We start from the raw sequence: 18,544 nt of genomic DNA, 5'->3' as shown, positions 1-18,544 counted from the left end.
AAAGGCTGTAGTAACTTCCTAGAGGATAGATGAATTTACTAAAGGTGAGATTATTACAGTATCAATTATATAAAAACAGTAATCAATTAGTTTATAAAAAATATTCACCAAAATTATAGTTTCTCATTTTAAAGGCTCTAGTAATTTCCCAGAGGATGGATGAACATACAACAGGTGAGATTATTACAGTACGGGATATATTATGAGTAGCCTACAATAATTAATTACGTTTTTTTTTTTTATCTTTTAAATGTAAAAATTTTCATTCTTTTATACAAATACAGAACTTAATTTTGCAATTCCTATATAAGTACTCAAGTCTTTCCAACGCTCAAATTCGTTGTACAAAGCCATTATAATATAATTACGTAAACCAATAATATTAGACACAACAAGCAGCAGAACTAACAACAACAACAACACACCACTCAGAGGTAAGATGATAATACTTAAGAGAAAAGATGGGGGTTTATCTGAAAGTTAAAGGAGGAGATAGTAGAGGTGACACTGCACTAAACAATCTTCTACCCATTGTAGAGACTTGGAAGCGAGGAACAGCAAGCAGTTTGGAATCAGACGACTGGAGCAGGTGAGCCTGTGTATTCTGGTGCAGCAGTTCTGACAGAAATGAGGAGCAAGATCATGAACGCAAGTGCAAAGAAATAGGCAAGTAGATGTTGATGACAAACAGATAATTTGTGCTTGCTGCAAGAATGATGAATATTTACAAAACTGTCGACGAGTGAAAATCGGGCTTAAGTGTAGCGTTAAAAAAGTAATTGTCTCAAATCAATAGTTATTTTCTCAAGAGACGAGAACGATTGGCTCTGTATGTTTATACAGTATCATCTAGTGTTTCATGATTTGTGCCATCTTCTATGACCTCGTGTGCTGTAAATAACCAGACTGCCCTTTCTGCCTTGCATTATCTGAAGCATTAGAAAGGCTAAAAGAAAATAGTTTAAATATTGCACATACTGAAACCCTGATGATTCTGATTAACTATGTTCCTGCGAAATTAAAATGAAAGATCTACCCGAAGATTACTCTTTTCTGATTTTAATAAACATTTTTATTTATGAGGCTATGACTATTGTTTTGAAGTTGGGATACTAGATTAGATGTAATTAATGATCTATCTATCTATCTATCTATCTATCTATCTATCTATCTATCTATCTATCTATCTATCTATCTATCTATCTATCTATCTATCTATCTATCTATCTATCTATCTATCTATCTATCTATTATATTGTCTTATGCTGTCTCTTTAAGATATACTCTGTAAGTATATCCCCTATACGGTTTCTAAATATAAAATAAAAGCATGTATTATTTATTTATTTATTACATAAAGGTTCAGGTTCTTCACGAGTTGCCAGTGGCCGACAAGCATGATGCTGAACCAACCACATTGTTTTTTTTTTTTTACAAATTTCTGAAACAACCAATCAAATTTCTCATACTTGTAAACGCCTATCTCTAACGAGCTCTGCTCTATCATTTACTGAGAGATCAAGGAGGCGGTGGACGCCGTCAAATAAGACACGCCTTCTTTATAGGACGTAGCAGGCCGCTTTCGAGCTGTCACACTGACGAACCACCAAATCGTCCAATAGAGATGGAGAGTTTGCGCCAAAGGCCCCGCCCACTGTCAGATCATCCTCCTGCTGATTGATTCCAGCAGATGTAAGGGTTGCGCTTCTGAGCGAGGAAAAGACGCTACCGCAGGGTGAGTGCAAATGTACCTGTTGTTTTGCGTGCGAGTGTGTGTTGTCACTCTGAAATTAAGTGTCTTTGTGATTTAAAAACGTACCGTCCATCCGCAAAGCCCATAATTCCTATTACGTGCAGTGCTCCTCGTTTTAACGGGTCAAACCCATTGGAGAGTCTGTACTTCCTGTTTTTATTTCGTTTGCTTACAGCCATACATATATTTGTCTCTGAAACGCTTTTCTTGCACTGTTTTTATGGTGACATTAGCGGTGTGCCTTTGACTGTTCCTGTGTGGTCAGAGTGCACGTACCCTTCCAGGATGCGCGCTTGCACGCACGCGGACTCTATTTTATTAAAAAGTCTCACTCTTGTATGACACTTCACTAACACGAAAGTCGATGAGTAGTTTTTTTTATAATCCAAGCAGCCAGTATGTGAAGGTGTATTTATGCTGAAGGGAGGACCTTTATGTACCGTTACGTTACGTTACAAGTGAAGCCAGCCTAGTTAGGTTTATGGCTACTAACTCTCCTACTGCCTCCCTCAATCACTTTCTCTGCATGTTGCTCAAGGTATTTCATAAGTGATGGGTGTGTTAATGATAGTTTTTGAATTACTTTCTGGGGTAATGCATGTCATGCCTAGACAGGAGTTGAATGCATTTGTGTACTTCCTAACACTTGGTCTAAATTAAAATGCATTTGCACATTGTATCAAAGAGACTTATACAAATTTGTAAATCATGCATTATACAGACAAGAGAGACATTGAGAGAGGAAGTGCAAGAGAGCAATGTCGGATAAGTGTCATTCATTCAGTTAAATGTGACTAATTGCTGTGGAAATAAATCTATGTTCTCTGGAGAGGAGGAAGTGTGCATGTATTTGTGGTACTGTTTTTCCTGGCCTGCCTGAAGGTCATATACTGTTAATGTAGACCGCTCTTGGCACATCACATAAGGCTACACACATGCTTACACATTCACACATGCAGATTTGTATGCTGGGTATCATTTACAGATCAGTTTCAATGTCAGGTGTCCCGTTCAGATGAGGCTTAAACTATTCTTCTATACACACTCATAGTATAGGCTACACTGTAACTGGCTGTTGCCAAGTTGTGATGTCACAGAAATCATCATACAAATTGCAACTCAAGTAGTGTTTGTGAGTCTAAGTATATGCAAAATGTGTATGTTGAATCATATTATCATCCTTTGCCCAGCATGCCACTGGCACGCAGTTTGTCGGTCACCTCCCTATCTGGTCTTGAAGAATGGGACGAAGAGTTTGATCGGGAGGATGCAGTCCTGTTCGAGGTCGCATGGGAAGTCGCCAACAAAGGTATGCATGTGTTCAAGTCTTTGATATCGACTGTTTCATAGCTAGAGTCTTCTAATAGACATATTCACTAATGCGTTCAAAGATCCATTTAGTTTTTATGAGGCTGTTTTACTCTATTTCTTAGGCATGTCATGAGTGCAGTAAGAAAAAAGTACCATGGTACATAGCGAAGTGCTCAGACCACTCAGAATACCTCATCAACCACATTGAAAGACACTGGCAACAACCCTTACATCCTAGCGGCGTTGCAGTGTGTTTTACAAGGGCAAGCACCACTCACATTTTCTTCAGAAAATGTAAAAATTGCATGTTTCCATAGTGTATGCATAGCTCCAACAGGTCTTTAGTAGGGATGCTCCGATCAGGATTTTTACAGCCGATACCCATCACCAAACTTTTTGTCACCTGATCGGCCGATACCAATCCCGATCATTTCACCTTTTATCAAGATCTCATAACTGCCTAAATGTAAGCTTTCTGCACACTGTCGCTATTAATTGAATTTTCCTCTTCCCAGTAATGATACTTTGCCTAGTTTTTGCTGACAAAAGTTTTTTTTTTTTTTTTTTTAAAAGGCTTATTAAAATAAGGTTTTAAAACAAGAATAGGCTAACAAAATATTCTCTATATTAAGATAGATGGCCCATAAAAAATTAAGCTTAGTGTCAAACTGAAGACAAACTGATAACGCATTGATTCATTGTAATTATTATTATTCCTTATTTTATTTCTATTTTATATTTGCATTATATTTAATACATTATTATATTTAATACATTATATTATGGTCTCTTAATATTGTATAAAGAATTATTTAAATTCCTTCCCTGCCTTTTCTTTTAGTTTGATTGTATTAATATTACATTTTTTACTTGTTGCTTCTTGAACTTTAATGAGGGAAACATGCTTTCTCATGAGGGCAAGAGATTAGGGGTGTTCGATTAATGCCTCATACACACTACACGACTTTCAAAGATGTTGGATCGTGATACTGTTCATATTAAAAACTGTCTGTCTTGTCACTGAAGTCATAGGGTTTTCTAATTACATGAGGAATCAGTGACAGGGGTGAACACATTACAAAACATTTCACTGTCGACCAATCCCCGACGACTCTGTCTGGACTCCAAATTACGTTTCACAACAGAGTACATGCGAGAAGTGATACGAGATACTAAAACAAATCCATGATGATCATATGTTGTGTATTCCAGAATATGATGTATGATTTAATCAGTGGTTACAATATGAAAAAGTACCTCCTACTGAAAATTCGATCTATTTGCTTTCCTGACTGTCCAAGAGAATTGGCAATATCTCTCCAACTCTTCTCTTTCTCCACCTGGTTGTGATCCAGTTCAGATGAAATAAATATGCACTGGTGCTCCTGCAATGTTTCCTCCATTTCTTCGTTCAATGAGACTTTCTTGATTTCGCAGCCATGCTAGTTGATGTTCTGTTGCAGGTACATCAGGACTCCTCCCACTGAAACTTCCTGTGCCCCTTTTCTTGCTCTCTAGTTGGCTGTATGTCAACACTGCAGTTGTATTCAGTCAAAACAAGTTTCACATTGTATGGTTTAGAATCGCAGACAGGTCCATATATTTAACAATCTAGATATCTCGCTGACATCGGCGAAACGTCGGAGCTTCTCTCAAATTGCGTCTTTTGATATTCATAAATCTGTCACACTCTCTCTCTTTTGCACGCACGCACAATATCTCTCACTCAAACGCATATGATGAATGAGGTGGTGTCTCACCAAACAGCAGGTGTTTCTAGAGGATGTGATTGGTTCTAAAGTACGCCCATTAATTATTTTGAGGCAATCACAACATCATGTTCATAAAGTTACGGAGTCAAACGAAAGAATTGATTCCTGTATCAGAGTCGACTCAATGACACATGGGACGGAGAGATTTGGCGACCTTGGTGTGCGCACATGTTAAGTTTGTGATTTCACCTCTAAATTGTGCCAAAAAATGACCAAATTGCGAGTGGGGTGGCCAGGCTTCAGTCCATGGTGGCCACCCCCTTGCTCCGCCACTGTCTGTGTTAAAAGTGACGATTCATTAGGTTGTGTCGGAAAGTAGGAACCAGATGTTGTTGTTAATGCCACACAACAAAACCTCTCAAGTGCCAAAAATGACTCCAATGCAAAGCATGCACAGAAACTGTATCTCCCCACATACCAGGGCCACAAGAGTCATGTGACTCATGTGTTTGCTGCACAGTAAATATTTTTAAAATGGACCTTATTCACAATAGCATAATCTTTGATTTTTAATCGGGATGACAAAGAGGCTGTGAGGGATATACTTGCTATATCTTCAATGGACTGCAACATGAGCTGTGGAAAATCAGACGTGATCTAGGATCTTTATACCGTTTGTGCCTTTGAAGAGATGGTAAGTCTATCCCTCACACACTTGCTGTCATTCCCATTAAAAATCAAAGATGGCACTAACGAGATCAAGGTCTAGCCATCTTAATCTAGATGGCTAGATTAATTGAAGTTCAAGAAGGGATGAAGGGGGCATTGGGATAACCTGTGCTGTAGTTAAAGGGTGGCTTACTCCTCATTAGACCTATTGGTTAGATTCATCTGTTAAAGGTTAACCTGCCACTCCGTGTGCGTGTGTGTGTTTTTGTGGCAGTTGGTGGGATTTACACTGTGATCCAGACCAAGGCGCGTCTGACCTGCGAGGAATGGGGCGAGAACTACTTTCTGGTGGGCCCGTATACGGAGTCAAACGTCAGGACGCAGGTGGAGCTGATTGAACCCTGCAATGCAGTGCTCGGGAGGACCATTGAAAAAATGAACAGCAGCGGGTGCAAGGTGTACTCGCGTTACTTACATATTAGTACATACATATTAGTACATATTTGCCATCTTAATAAATCGCCACTTAATATACGTGCACACCACACAGACTGTTTAAATCTACTAGAAGTCTCAGTGAAACCCTGAACTTTCATTCTGAAAGTTTGTGATGCCTCCCTAGTGTGTGTTTTAAAGGTTAAAGGCTATATCAGTGTGGTCTATTTCTGTACTTTGAGTAAACTTCTCCCCGGGGGTGTGGAGAGATGCTGTATGTGCTAGTGTTGCTATGTTTGCTGAGTTACTTTGCCAAAAACTGATATGAACAGAAATCAAATAAAATGTGTTTGTTGAAATCCTCAACTCTACAATATCATTCAACCATGTATCTAAAAGATTATAGCCTATTATCCAAAGACATTTGCCCTCTCTAATCCAAGTGGCTTCTTTAGTTGTTGACACACTGTGATGCCATCAAACTCATGCAGCGGTGTAGGTGCCGCCTCCCTGTTGGTGTTAATTGTGATCATTGAATATGCATTTGGTCGAAAATGCTTAAGATGGTTGGATGGGTGACCCCGGGCTGGCTTCCTAAGCAACCAGTTGCCCCGGTTACAAGGGTGGGTAGAGTCTCGTTGGGTTAACCTCCTCATGGTCGCTATAATATGGCTCTCTCTCTCTCTCTGTGGGGCGTGTGGTGAGTTGTACGTGGATGCCGCGAAGAATGGCTTGAGCCTCCAAACACGCTACGTCTCCGCATTAATTTGCTCAAACAGCCACGTGATAAGATGCGTGGATTGAGTGGTTGTCTCAGATGCAGAGGCAACAGAGATTCATTCTCCGCTACCTGGATTGAGTCACTACGCCACCACGAGGACCTAGAGCGCATTGGGAATTGGGCATGCCAAATCGGGGAGAGAAAAAAAGATGGTTGGATGATATTATTAGTGATTTCTAGAATAAACTTGGTGTGGCAGGGCGGAGGGCGGGGCCGGGTCGTGATCCTACGCACCCGGTCCCGTATTAGGCTAATCAAGCCTCCGAGGTATAAAGGTCGACTGCAGGGTGTCGTGCGGGAGCGAGAGATCGTTAGCGGACATGTCCGTCATGTGTGTGTTTGTGTCTTCTTTTAAGTTTATCATTAAAACTATTATTTATACTGAAAAGCCGGTTCTCGCCTCCTCCTTTCCATTGATCACGTTACACAAACTCACACAACGGACATGTCCGTAAACGATCTCTCTCTCCCGCACGACACCCTGCCACACGATCTCTCTCTCCCGCCCTCCGCCCTGCCACACTTGGACTATTATGTGTTTGATTTTAGCAATGGCAAATCAATATTCAGACACATTTGTTATGAGGATCACAGAAGGACAATATCAGCAATTAAAATCTCCATCCATTTAAATATATTGCAAAGAAAGTTTCTAACTTCGTTCTCTCTTGCTTTCTCTAGGTATATTTTGGCCGATGGCTGATTGAGGGTTCTCCTTATGTGATTCTGATTGACGTGGGTTTCACAGCCTGGTCTCTGGACCGCTGGAAGAGTGAACTCTGGGAGAACTGCAGCATCGGTGTGCCCTGGTTTGACAGAGAGGCCAATGATGCTGTACTCTTTGGCTTCCTTACTGCATGGCTACTGGGAGAGGTGTGTGTTATACTATCTTTCCATATTGCCTATACTAATACAGGAATGCTAAAGGAACAGTCATGAAAATGGACCTGTTTCACAGCCTGTGATGTCACTTTTCGGCCTTATTTAGCAGCACAAATCTAGCAATATCTTTTTTTTAATCAAGTGTAAATCTATAACATTAAAAAATTAATCAACACCGCTGTGATGGGGTTTAGAGTGTCAGTAAGTTTGTAATTGTTTTTTTTTTTTATCTCTTTTTATTCTTTACCATTTTACGTAAGTCATGGAAACATATCAGTGGAATTTCTTTTGCTATTGGAGCAAATGGGAATGCAAAAATAATATTTGCTGTGGTCTCCCATGTACCTCTAGTAGTTTACGCCACTATAGTTTACTTCGCCGTTCCAAACCTGGAAATGTGAAATGGGTCCATTCTGTTTGGTAAGTGTGGAAATGCTGTGGGTTTGTAATTTAGTTTACTCTACAGTTACTATTTTATGTGTGTGTTTAGTATGCAGCTCAGAGTGAAGACACCCCTCACATCGTGGCTCATTTTCACGAGTGGTTGGCAGGTTTGGGGCTTGTGTTATGCAGACAGCGGCAGTTACCTGTAGCAACCATCTTCACCACACATGCCACTCTGCTGGGCCGATACCTGTGTGCTGGGAATGTCGATTTCTACAACCAACTCGCAGAGGTGTGTGAGGGCCCAAACTGCCAGTTTCTTCACGCTCCCTATTATTAGTGTATACTAGTTTGACAGCAAGTGGATCCTTTAAATAAATGGATTAGAGGAAAAATCCAGGGGGATAAAAGCCAACATGAAACTGCACAAACAAACCACATAGAAATGCATGGTTTAGTTTAGCAAGACTGATCACAGAGTGCTCAGAAAAAATATGAATGCAGTTGGTGTCCCTGATGCAATTTGGAGTAAGTGTGCCTATCCATGTTTCTATTCTTCACTAGTAAAGCAGTAATGTCTTTTTCTCTTGTCTCTTTGTGTAGTTTAATGTGGATAAAGAGGCAGGTGACAGGCAGATCTATCACCGATACTGTCTGGAGCGTGCAGCAGCCCGCTGTGCACATGTCTTCACCACGGTGTCTCAGATCACTGCGATCGAGGCCGAACACTTACTAAAGCGGAAACCAGGTGATCTATGTCTTCTGGTTTCTGTTTTATTTTTTACTGTTTCCTAAGTGCTCTTAAAAGCTTATAAAATCCTAATAGCACCAGTCATAACTCGAATGACATCACACGGCAAGTTCATCATCAAGTGGAATGTTCTGGCTTAAGATAAAGGGTTTGAGGTTCTAAGCTTGAGCACTGCAGAGGCTTTCTGGATGCAAATAATTACATTTATTTTGAACTGTACATTTGTCACAAAACCTGGTTTCTGACCCATTTTTATCCATCACATGATATCAATTAAACATACGCACATCACTTGCTCTGTGTTCCTTCACTGGCATTCGCACACTGATGTTTCTGTGTTCCCATTGTTTCTCTCTTTCAGATATTGTGACTCCAAACGGCCTGAATATCAAGAAGTTTTCAGCCATGCATGAGTTCCAGAACCTCCATGCTCAGAGTAAATCACGCATCCAGGAGTTTGTCAGAGGCCATTTTTATGGGTCAGAGCTCAAAATACACACAATTAAATTCACATGTGAAATACTCTTTTATACATGCATTTTATTGTTGTTTTGTGTTCACTGCAGGCATTTAGATTTTAACCTTGACAAGACTGTGTTTCTCTTCATTGCTGGACGCTATGAATTCTCAAATAAAGGAGCTGATATCTTTCTTGAAGCATTGGCCAGACTTAATTACCTACTGAGGGTTAGTCTTTGCATGTGGTAGTGTACGTGTGGGTATTTGGTGATTCACAATCAAGGTCCAAAATGAGCACCGAATGTGAGTAAAAATTGGCTTTTGTGAGTGAATAAACTGGCCAATTGACTGGTAACTAGGTTTTTTTGGAATTGTAAAATACTGCATGGTTTAGAGACAGAGATGCTGCTAGTGATACAATGACCTGTACGGTTTGGCTTAAATATTTGCAAAAAATATACAGGAAATATAAGAGGTAAAACCTTAAAATAATGACATTTGTAATGGGGACAACAGTTTTAAGGATAATGCGAAATACACTTTCATGTTTAGGTAAAAATATTTACTTCTGCAGTTGGCCTGTTTTAGCAAAATATTCATTTTGGACCCTGCTTGCAATTCAACCACTGAGAAATCATTTTAGAAAGATACATCTCTAGTTTAAGGTTTTAAATCTTAATTTGAAACTCTATGCTTGTATTCCCAGGTGAATCACAGTGAGGTGACTGTAATGGCATTCTTCATCATGCCTGCTCGTACCAACAACTTCAATGTGGAGACCTTGAAGGGCCAAGCCGTACGGAAACAGCTCTGGTAACCATGACAACTGCATTGTGAGGACTGCTAACCTGAATGACACTGTGTAGCTCACCCTACTAATTAAAAACCATCTCTGTACACCTAAAACACCCTAACACACCTAGAACCTCAGCTGCGTTTTTCTGTTGTCATTTCGTTTCTACTATATGATGGCAGATGATGTAGAAAAACACTTAGTTCAATGTGTAATGATGTAGAAATAGATTACGTGAATTAAATGATAACTAGAATTGTAATCCTTAAATGGATAAAGCCTTCATGTTACAAATATTATAAATCTTAAAATGGAATTAAGTCTTAAGGATCCACATCAACTACAACACTATGAGAACGCGCAAAATTATTGACAGGCAGAAACCGTCAGCAACTACGGCCCACGGACACATTTTTGTTTGCTGTTCACAGTCTAGAGTCCAGAGCTGTCACAGAGATCGGGACACTTTTTGAGCGAAATAACTCAAGAATCCCAGATATGTTTGTACGATTAAGCATGAGTAAGACTACATTTTCTGTCTCCTTTTCACACTGCACACTATCGGTCTCTTGGGTTGTACACTCAAAAGGAAAAACACTCTCTTAACATAAACTCTCAAAACAGACTCTTAATGACAAATTCTTCGCAAACTCTCAGAACACGTCACACTGCACTCTCGTGTCACTCTCTCTGGCGTGTCTTGGCTGCTTTTTGAGGTCTCTCTCCGCTATCACTGTAACAAGAAACAGCTGACAGAAATGACACCAACCAGCTTGATGAGCCCCACCACTCACTTTCTCCTGCAAACAGACACACGACCACGCCCCCGCCCCCATCCCCACACATACCTTTCTTCAAGAAATCGCTTGCATCACCTTTAAGCAGATTAAAGGCCTAGGGTGGGTGTGTTTACATTAGAATTTATTGACAGTTGGGGTTTGAGTGGCCCCATTGAACATTCCATCAATGTAAGTCTATGAGGTTTTTCCGAATATTATTTAATTTTTATCGTCCCCTTAGAAATGACAAAGCACACTATATGGGGGGTCGCACACCGGACGTGTCTGACGTACGACATGGCACGTTCTAAATTCGAAATGACTGTTTTCAATGAAGGTAACACACTGACACCGCCTATCTACACCCACCTCCCAGCTACGACTCCAGAGGCTGCTTAAATTTCTGCCACACAACAGAGCTCATCTCACATATTTTCCATTAAATTCGACCCAAATCACTCTACAGCCATCTTTCAATTGGCATAAAAGTACAGCTCCAATCTCTTATCGCTCCTACTGAATGAGGAAAGAACGAAATCACCAAAACGGTTGGTCAAGCTTACTATCATAGAACATATTTAAAATTGGCAATAAAATCTATGGTATCATAAATTGTCCTCTAAATCAGATCACATTAAAATGCAATTTTTCAGGCTGGTTCAGATAATGCAAATCCACATTCTTGAATTGACTGAAAGGCGACGTCTGTATCTAAAAGGTGATTTTCCTTGTGAATTTCATTAGTTTTTTTTTTATTATGTACAATAATTTCAAATCAGATGATGCAACACGCTCCAAAATAGTTGGGACAACCAATGTGGAACATCACCATTTCTTCTAATAATACTTAAGCATTTAGGCACTGAAGACACAATTTAACTTTTGGCCCTCTAGCGGCTAAAAAATAAAACTGCATGCATCTTGCGGAAGAACATTGTTTTGGTTGCACTTCGGCTCTGCGTGGATGAATGTGGTTCGAGGCACCTGTATTCACATGAATACAGGACTTCTTATCAGCGCGAATCGGATATCCAAAAACATGTCATCTGATCAGGTAAGTGCCATACCTTTTGCTGTTGTTTTGACTTATTGGAAACATTGATGTTTTGAAATGAATTACTTTACAAAAGTTAGGCTATGTTCGCTAACATTAGTCATAGCGATTGCTAGTCTGTTTAGGACAAACGTTGTAAAGTTTTTATAACTGCAGGATATTCTGACCAAATAGACCGCTGTAGTAACTCATTTTTAGATTGTCATGGTTGCCAACCAGTGGTCAACATCATTTCAAGACTAGCATGTCCTTGTCAAGCCTAGGACTAAATTATTTATTTATAAATTGCCGTTATAAAGAGAAATATACATGTGTGCTAGCAAGTGAAAAGTTCTGCACCAATTACAGTATAATTATTGCATTTCAGACGTTACATAAACAATATCAATAAAATTGGTGGTGTACATATCTGTCTGCATTAATGGTGCCCTCACAGATTTGCGAGTTACCCATGCCATGGGCACTGACACACCCCTGGTCCATACAGATGCTGACTTTTGGACCTGATGCTTATAAGAGCTTGAATGGTCCTTTTCCTCTTTGGTATGGAGGACACAACGTCTGTGTTTTTCAAAAACTATTTGAAATGTGGACTCATCGGACCATAAAAACAGTTCCACTGTTCTATTTTCCATCTATGATGAGACCGAGCTCAGAGTAGTCGGCGGCGCTTGTGAACTGTGTTGATGTTGGGCTGCTTCTTTGCATAGTAAAGTCTTAACTTGCATCTGTGGATGCAAGGCGAATGGTGTTGACTAACACAGGTTTACTAAAGTTATTCCAAGCCCATGTTCATGATATCCATTACAGATGAATGATGTTTATCAAGACTGTGATGTCTGTGGGATCAGAGTTCACATGCATTCATAAGTGGTTTTCGTCTTGCCCTTAAATACCAAGATTTTACCAGATTTCTTGAATCTTTTAACTATATTATGCACTGTAGAGGGTGAAATGCCCAAAATCCTTCCAATTTGTCTTTGGAGAACATTTATTTGCTGGCACATTTTTACATTTATCTGTTGGCAAATTGACAAATCTAGAACGATCCTTGCTCTTGAAGGACTAGGCTGTTTTTTGATGCTCCCATGATTGCATAACCTGTTTTACATCTCCTGTTTCAAATTGCCTTATTTTAACTCCTTAATAGTCTTAAATTGCCCCTGTCTCAGCTTTTTTTTTTTTTTTTTTTTTTTGGCATGTTGCAATCATCTGGTTTGAAATGACTGTCAATTTTTAGGGGAAACCTCATATAATGTGTAGTTGTAGTGCTTTCAATATAACACATGGTGAATATAATTTACAAATCAATCCTTTTTTTTTTTTTTTTATTAGCATTTTTCATACTGTCCCAACTTTTTTGGAATTGGGGTTGTAAAACTAAATAATAACATCAAAACCATAGATGTGTTCTCTATTGAAGTCATATCATTTTCAGTGCTGGATATGCAACTCTACAATTAAAATAACACATTTATCATAAAAATCTGTGTTTTCATAAAATGTCTCTAAATTTCTGTAAAATTTTTTTAACTGCTTTTTCTCTGGAACGAGGATGAGGAAGTTTACTGCAAAAAAACTAATTCAGTATTGCTATATCGTTTAGACCTACGTAAGGTTGAAGTCAGAAGTTTAAATAACACTTAGGATGAAGTCATTAAAACAAATTCTTTAACCACTTCACAGATTTAATATTAATATAAATATTAAGTTATTTAGGACATATACTTTGTGCATGGCATTTCATTTTTCCAACAATTGTTTCACGACTATCACAATTCCAGTGGTTCCGAAGTTTACATTCACTAAGTTAACTCTTTAAGCAGCTTGAAAAAAATTCCAGAAAATGATTTCAAGCCTTTAATCAATTAGCCAATTAGCTTCTGATAGGCTAATTGAATTCAATTGGAGGTGTACGTGTGGATATATTTTAAGGCCTACCTTCAAACTCAATGCCTCTTTACCTGACATTATTGGAATATAAAAAGAAATCAGAACAACAGCAAAAGGACCTTGTGAATACGCTGGAGGAAATGGGTAGACAAGTATCTATATCCACAGTAAAACAAGTCCTATATCGACAACCTGAAACGCTGCTCGGCAAGAAAGAAGCCACTGCTCCAAAACTGCCATAAAAAAGCCAGACTACAGTTTGCGAGTGCACATGGGAACAAAGATCTTACTTTTTGGAGAAATGTCCTCTGGTCTGATGAAACAAAAATGTAAATGTTTGGCTATAATGACCATTATGTTTTGAGGAAAAAGGGTGAGGCTTGCAAGCCGAAGGACACCATCCCAACTGTGAAGCATGGGGGTGGCAGCATCATGTTGTGGGGGTGCTTTGCTGAAGGAGGGACTGGTGCACAAAATAGATTGCATCATGAGGAAGGAAAATTATGTGGATATATTGAAGCAACATCTCAAGGCATCAGCTATGAAGTTAAAGCTCTGTCACAAATGGGTCTTCCAAATAGACAATGACCACAAGCACACCTCAAGTTGTGGCAAAATGGCTTGAGGATAACAAAGTCAAGGTATTGGAGCGGCAATCATAAAGACCTGACCTTACAAAAATAATGTGCGAGAATCTCCAAATTCCAGCAACTCATTGTGAGAAGCTTGTGGAAGGCTACACAAAACGTTTGACCCAAGTTAAACAATCAATTGTTTAAGCAATGCTACCAAATAATAACAAAGTGTATGAAAGAAACAAAAGCTGAAATAAATAATTCTCTCTACTATTATTCTGACATTTCACATTCTTAAAATAAAGTAGTAATGCTAAATGAACAGGGAATGTTTTCTACCATTAAATGTCAGGAATAGTAAAAAACTTATGGTGTGAATAAACTTCTGACTGCAACTGTAAGACAGCACTGTGAGCACAGATGGTAATTGTGGACATTGTGGCATGAAGACCAGTGCAATTTCTCCCTCTTTTTTTGTTGAGATTGAAGTCGCTGTAGATCTGCTTACATTAGGCCAAACACTTTGTGTGTCTACAATAGACTGTGATTCACAACATGATCAATTAGATGTGCTCTCAGGTCATTTGATCTTCTGTGTCTTATTTACTCTTCCATCTTGCTGTCCTCTTTCTCTCTGTTCTCTGATCATTACAGCATCTTCATTGGGTCTTTCTCCAAAACATTCCCCCTTTCTCATCATTTCCTCCTATTTCATTTACCGCTTATCAGTTTGCACCTCTTCTTTGTATTGTTCTGTTTCTTCTTCCTTATTGAACTTTCATATCCAACCCATTTTATAGATGGTTAAGTCATGATAGTTGGGGCGGCTGTGGCTCAGGTGGTAGAGCAGGTCGGCTGCCAATCGCAGGCTTGGAGGTTTGATTCCCGGCCCACACGACTCCACATGCCAAAGTGTCCTTGGGCAAGACACTGAACCCCAAGTTGCTCCCAATGGCAGCTCTGCCACCATTGGTGTATGAGTGTGAATGTGTGTGTGAATGGGTGATTTGGACACAGTATAAAGTACTTTGGTAACCTCTCAGGTTTAAAAAAAAAAAAAGCACTATATAAGTGCTGATCATTTACCATAGTTTTGTGAAAAATTTGGTAAATTTTATTTTCTTTGTGTGCATTACTAACACAGCAAATATCAATATGAAGGGATTTGACAACCTGGCATGTGCATTTGAGAATGACTAATTTTAGTTGTCTGTGTTAACTGTTCTGAAAGCATGAATCTTGCATAAGAGAAATGTGTGTGTAGTGTTTCGAGAAAAGTATGAATTTTCACGATCACATTACAAAGTGTCAAAACACCTGAATATTAATTGTGCAACTAGTTATATAGCCTTTATTTTTGTTGAATATCTGTTAGTTAACATGTTGAAGTGCCATGTTTTTCATCCATATTTTGCTCTGAAATGTGTCTGTAGTGTGTTAACATTACAAAGCCAAATTATACATTATTATTCTTAACACTGACCAGTCAACTACTCAAACAACCAACCAACTAGTCGATTGCGAATGTTGGTAGTTTTGCACATACCTAGTACTGAGTTTGGTGGATGTAGCTTGAAAGGTCTTGGAGAAGTTACAAGTATGATTTTGAATTTGGATCAAAACTAAATCTGTTGAATATAAGTATGTTATAATAAACATGATAAACATTTTGTTGTTGATACACATAGTATTACTGAAATATAATCTTCTACCACAAGCTTTAGTGAGTGCAATCCATGGTAATACTGCATCTTTGTTGTATTGTTCTCAGGGACACTGCACAGACTGTGAAGGAGCGTTTTGGGAAGAAACTCTATGAGTCACTTTTAGTGTGAGTTATTTATTTTTTTGTGTTTTGACCTTATGTAGGAAATATTAGACATGGGACCATGGACCAAAAGAACAAGTGGTAGTTTTTTCTCTTACTCTCTCTTTTTCAGGGGGCAGCTGCCTGATGTGTCTAAGATGTTAGATAAAGAGGACTTCACCATGATGAAGCGTGCCATCTTCGCCACCCAACGGCAGTGCCAGCCTCCCATCTGCACTCATAACATGCTGGAGGACAGTACAGATCCCATCCTCAACTGCATCCGCCGCATCGGCCTCTTCAACAGCGCGCAGGATAGAGTCAAGGTACACATACAAATACACATGCACTATATTAAAATGGCTTATATCAAACTAAAACTATATATTCCTTTTGTTAGGTGATCTTTCATCCAGAATTTCTCTCCTCCACTTCTCCTCTCCTGCCGATGGACTATGAAGAGTTTGTGAGAGGCTGCCACCTTGGAGTATTTCCATCTTACTACGAGCCTTGGGGATACACACCAGGTAAAACTACTTTCATATTGTGTCCACAATTCAGTATGTACTGTATACAAGTTAGTATTTATGCCTCTCTCTCTTTCTCTCAGCTGAGTGTACAGTGATGGGTATTCCATCGATTTCCACTAATCTGTCTGGGTTTGGCTGCTTCATGGAGGAACACATTGCCGACCCATCTGCTTATGGTGAGAGCCATGAATACAGTGATGATGACAACTATTAGATAAATTAAAAAAGGCTATTCTCTCATTCTTGGTTAAATGTTTAAATCAGTTTGACTTCAGTGTAATGCAATTTTTTTTTCCCCTTTCTTAGGCATCTATATTCTGGATCGGCGGTATCGTGGGGTGGATGAGTCCTGTAATCAGCTGACGTCTTTCCTGTTTCAGTTCTGTCAGCAGAGTCGCAGGCAGAGAATCATCCAGAGGAACCGAACAGAGCGTCTTAGTGACCTGCTGGACTGGAGATATCTGGGCAGGGTAAGATGCCACATATACGCTAAGAATTGCTTAGATCACCTCTTAATTACTATTTTGCTAAGTTACTCACATAAACATAGATATATTGTATCATCAACTTGTCTGGTAACCACAACTGCACTGTGAGGAGACCATCCAGAAAGGTCCTGCCCAGACTGCCCAATTAACTTCCTCTATACATCAATACAACATGTTAATATGCATGAGTTGAAGTCCAGTCATTTTCCCGTTTGTCTTTAGTATTACGTATCTGCCCGGCATATGGCCTTAGCCAAAGCATTTCCGGACACCTACTTTTATGAACCTCAAGAGCCAACTTCGGTAAGCCCAAACATCTGTTTATTATTTTTATTTTAATTAATGCTATTTTAATTGTGTGAATTGTAGTGATCTTGAGAGCTCTGATAACGCTGCTATAAATGTACACGTCTACAAACACTGAATGCAAATATTCTGACATCTTTAATTTTCACAATTCAGACTACAGGCTTCCGATACCCACGGCCCGCCTCAGTGCCCCCGTCCCCCGCCCACTCGCTTCACTCCTCACCCCATCACAGTGAAGCGGAGGATGAGGATGAACGGTACGATGAAGAACTGGAGGCGGAGAAAGATCGGGTCAACATTCGCCAACCGTTCATCGTGCAAAATCGTAACAAGAATCAGACAGTCGATCTTCCTGAGAAAAACTAAAACAAACCCATGCATGCATACATGCACACACTGCAGCTTATACTGTGAGGCATTTGTATCTGTTGATGCACACAGACATGTGTAATGACACTCCCTTAAACATACTGTTTTATGTCTGCAAACGTAATGTCTGCACACAGGGTTTGCAGTCATTGCTTCTGAAGAGATATTTACTGTATGTGGTGAGCCATATGTGATTTCAAGCCTTTCTGTTGAAAGCTTTTCATGGGGTCTACCGCACATGGCCAAATACAAAAATATCAGTGTAAAGGATTAAATGAGTTATTAATGTGACAATTTACAGTATATGGAATGTCTAGCTGTGTGCCACAGATGGCCAATCTGAAGTTGACATTCAAAGCAGTCAAATAGTACAAGTCACTGTGAAAAGTCATAAAAATGAAAGACTTTTGAAACTAACAGTTTTTCCCTCATAAATTCCCTTATAAATGAAATGACCAGAGAAGTGAAATCATTACAAATTATATTTTTTAACAGAACTTTATTGTACATTTGTGAGATTTATTACCTTCTCGAAATTACCTTATTCCCTTGCATCCACAAAAGTTATATTACTTGCAAAGTTTGACACCCTGTCAGATTTCCCTTTGCTGTGTTACGTACTGACACCGGCATAGTGACTGTCCATTCATTTTCACAGTTAGCATAAAAGAGTGGTTTAAGTTAAATGAGTGTCATAATGTAGCCAAAGCCAGCCAGCTAAACTAATACACTGGAGCATCATTAGTACTGTAGCACGAAAATACCCCTGCACACTGTATGAGTTTCACTGTATGTCTGTAGAACTCAGAT

At 39.2% G+C, this 18,544-nt stretch overlaps 1 protein-coding gene across 1 annotated transcript; it reads left to right on the top strand.

Annotated features, from left to right (window-relative positions):
- Positions 1–1,586: 1,586 nt before the first annotated feature.
- LOC127647692 (glycogen [starch] synthase, muscle-like) lies at positions 1,587–18,531 on the top strand. The gene is made up of 16 exons (XM_052132112.1): positions 1,587–1,735; positions 2,944–3,062; positions 5,720–5,901; positions 7,343–7,534; positions 8,034–8,219; positions 8,531–8,675; positions 9,040–9,157; positions 9,245–9,365; positions 9,844–9,950; positions 16,003–16,062; positions 16,172–16,364; positions 16,439–16,565; positions 16,649–16,744; positions 16,875–17,038; positions 17,279–17,359; positions 17,519–18,531. Exons 2-16 carry the CDS (start codon positions 2,945–2,947, stop codon positions 17,729–17,731), a joined length of 2,103 nt encoding a protein of 700 aa, XP_051988072.1. The 5' UTR covers positions 1,587–1,735; position 2,944; the 3' UTR covers positions 17,732–18,531.
- Positions 18,532–18,544: the final 13 nt, after the last annotated feature.

The sequence above is a fragment of the Xyrauchen texanus genome, chromosome 8, assembly GCF_025860055.1.
Source record: "Xyrauchen texanus isolate HMW12.3.18 chromosome 8, RBS_HiC_50CHRs, whole genome shotgun sequence".
Lineage (NCBI taxonomy): Eukaryota > Metazoa > Chordata > Actinopteri > Cypriniformes > Catostomidae > Xyrauchen > Xyrauchen texanus.
The sequence above is the reverse complement of the archived record's forward strand: the minus strand, read 5'-3'. Positions and strand labels throughout refer to the sequence as shown.

Excerpts from the sequence above, each read along its gene's own strand:
- LOC127647692 (XM_052132112.1), top strand. The coding sequence starts at position 2,945 with ATGCCACTGGCACGCAGTTTGTCGGTCACCTCCCTATCTGGTCTTGAA. Across the intron at positions 5,902-7,342 it reads TGAACAGCAGCGGGTGCAAG|GTATATTTTGGCCGATGGCT; the intron begins GTGTACTCGCGT and ends TGCTTTCTCTAG. Across the intron at positions 8,220-8,530 it reads TCTACAACCAACTCGCAGAG|TTTAATGTGGATAAAGAGGC; the intron begins GTGTGTGAGGGC and ends CTCTTTGTGTAG.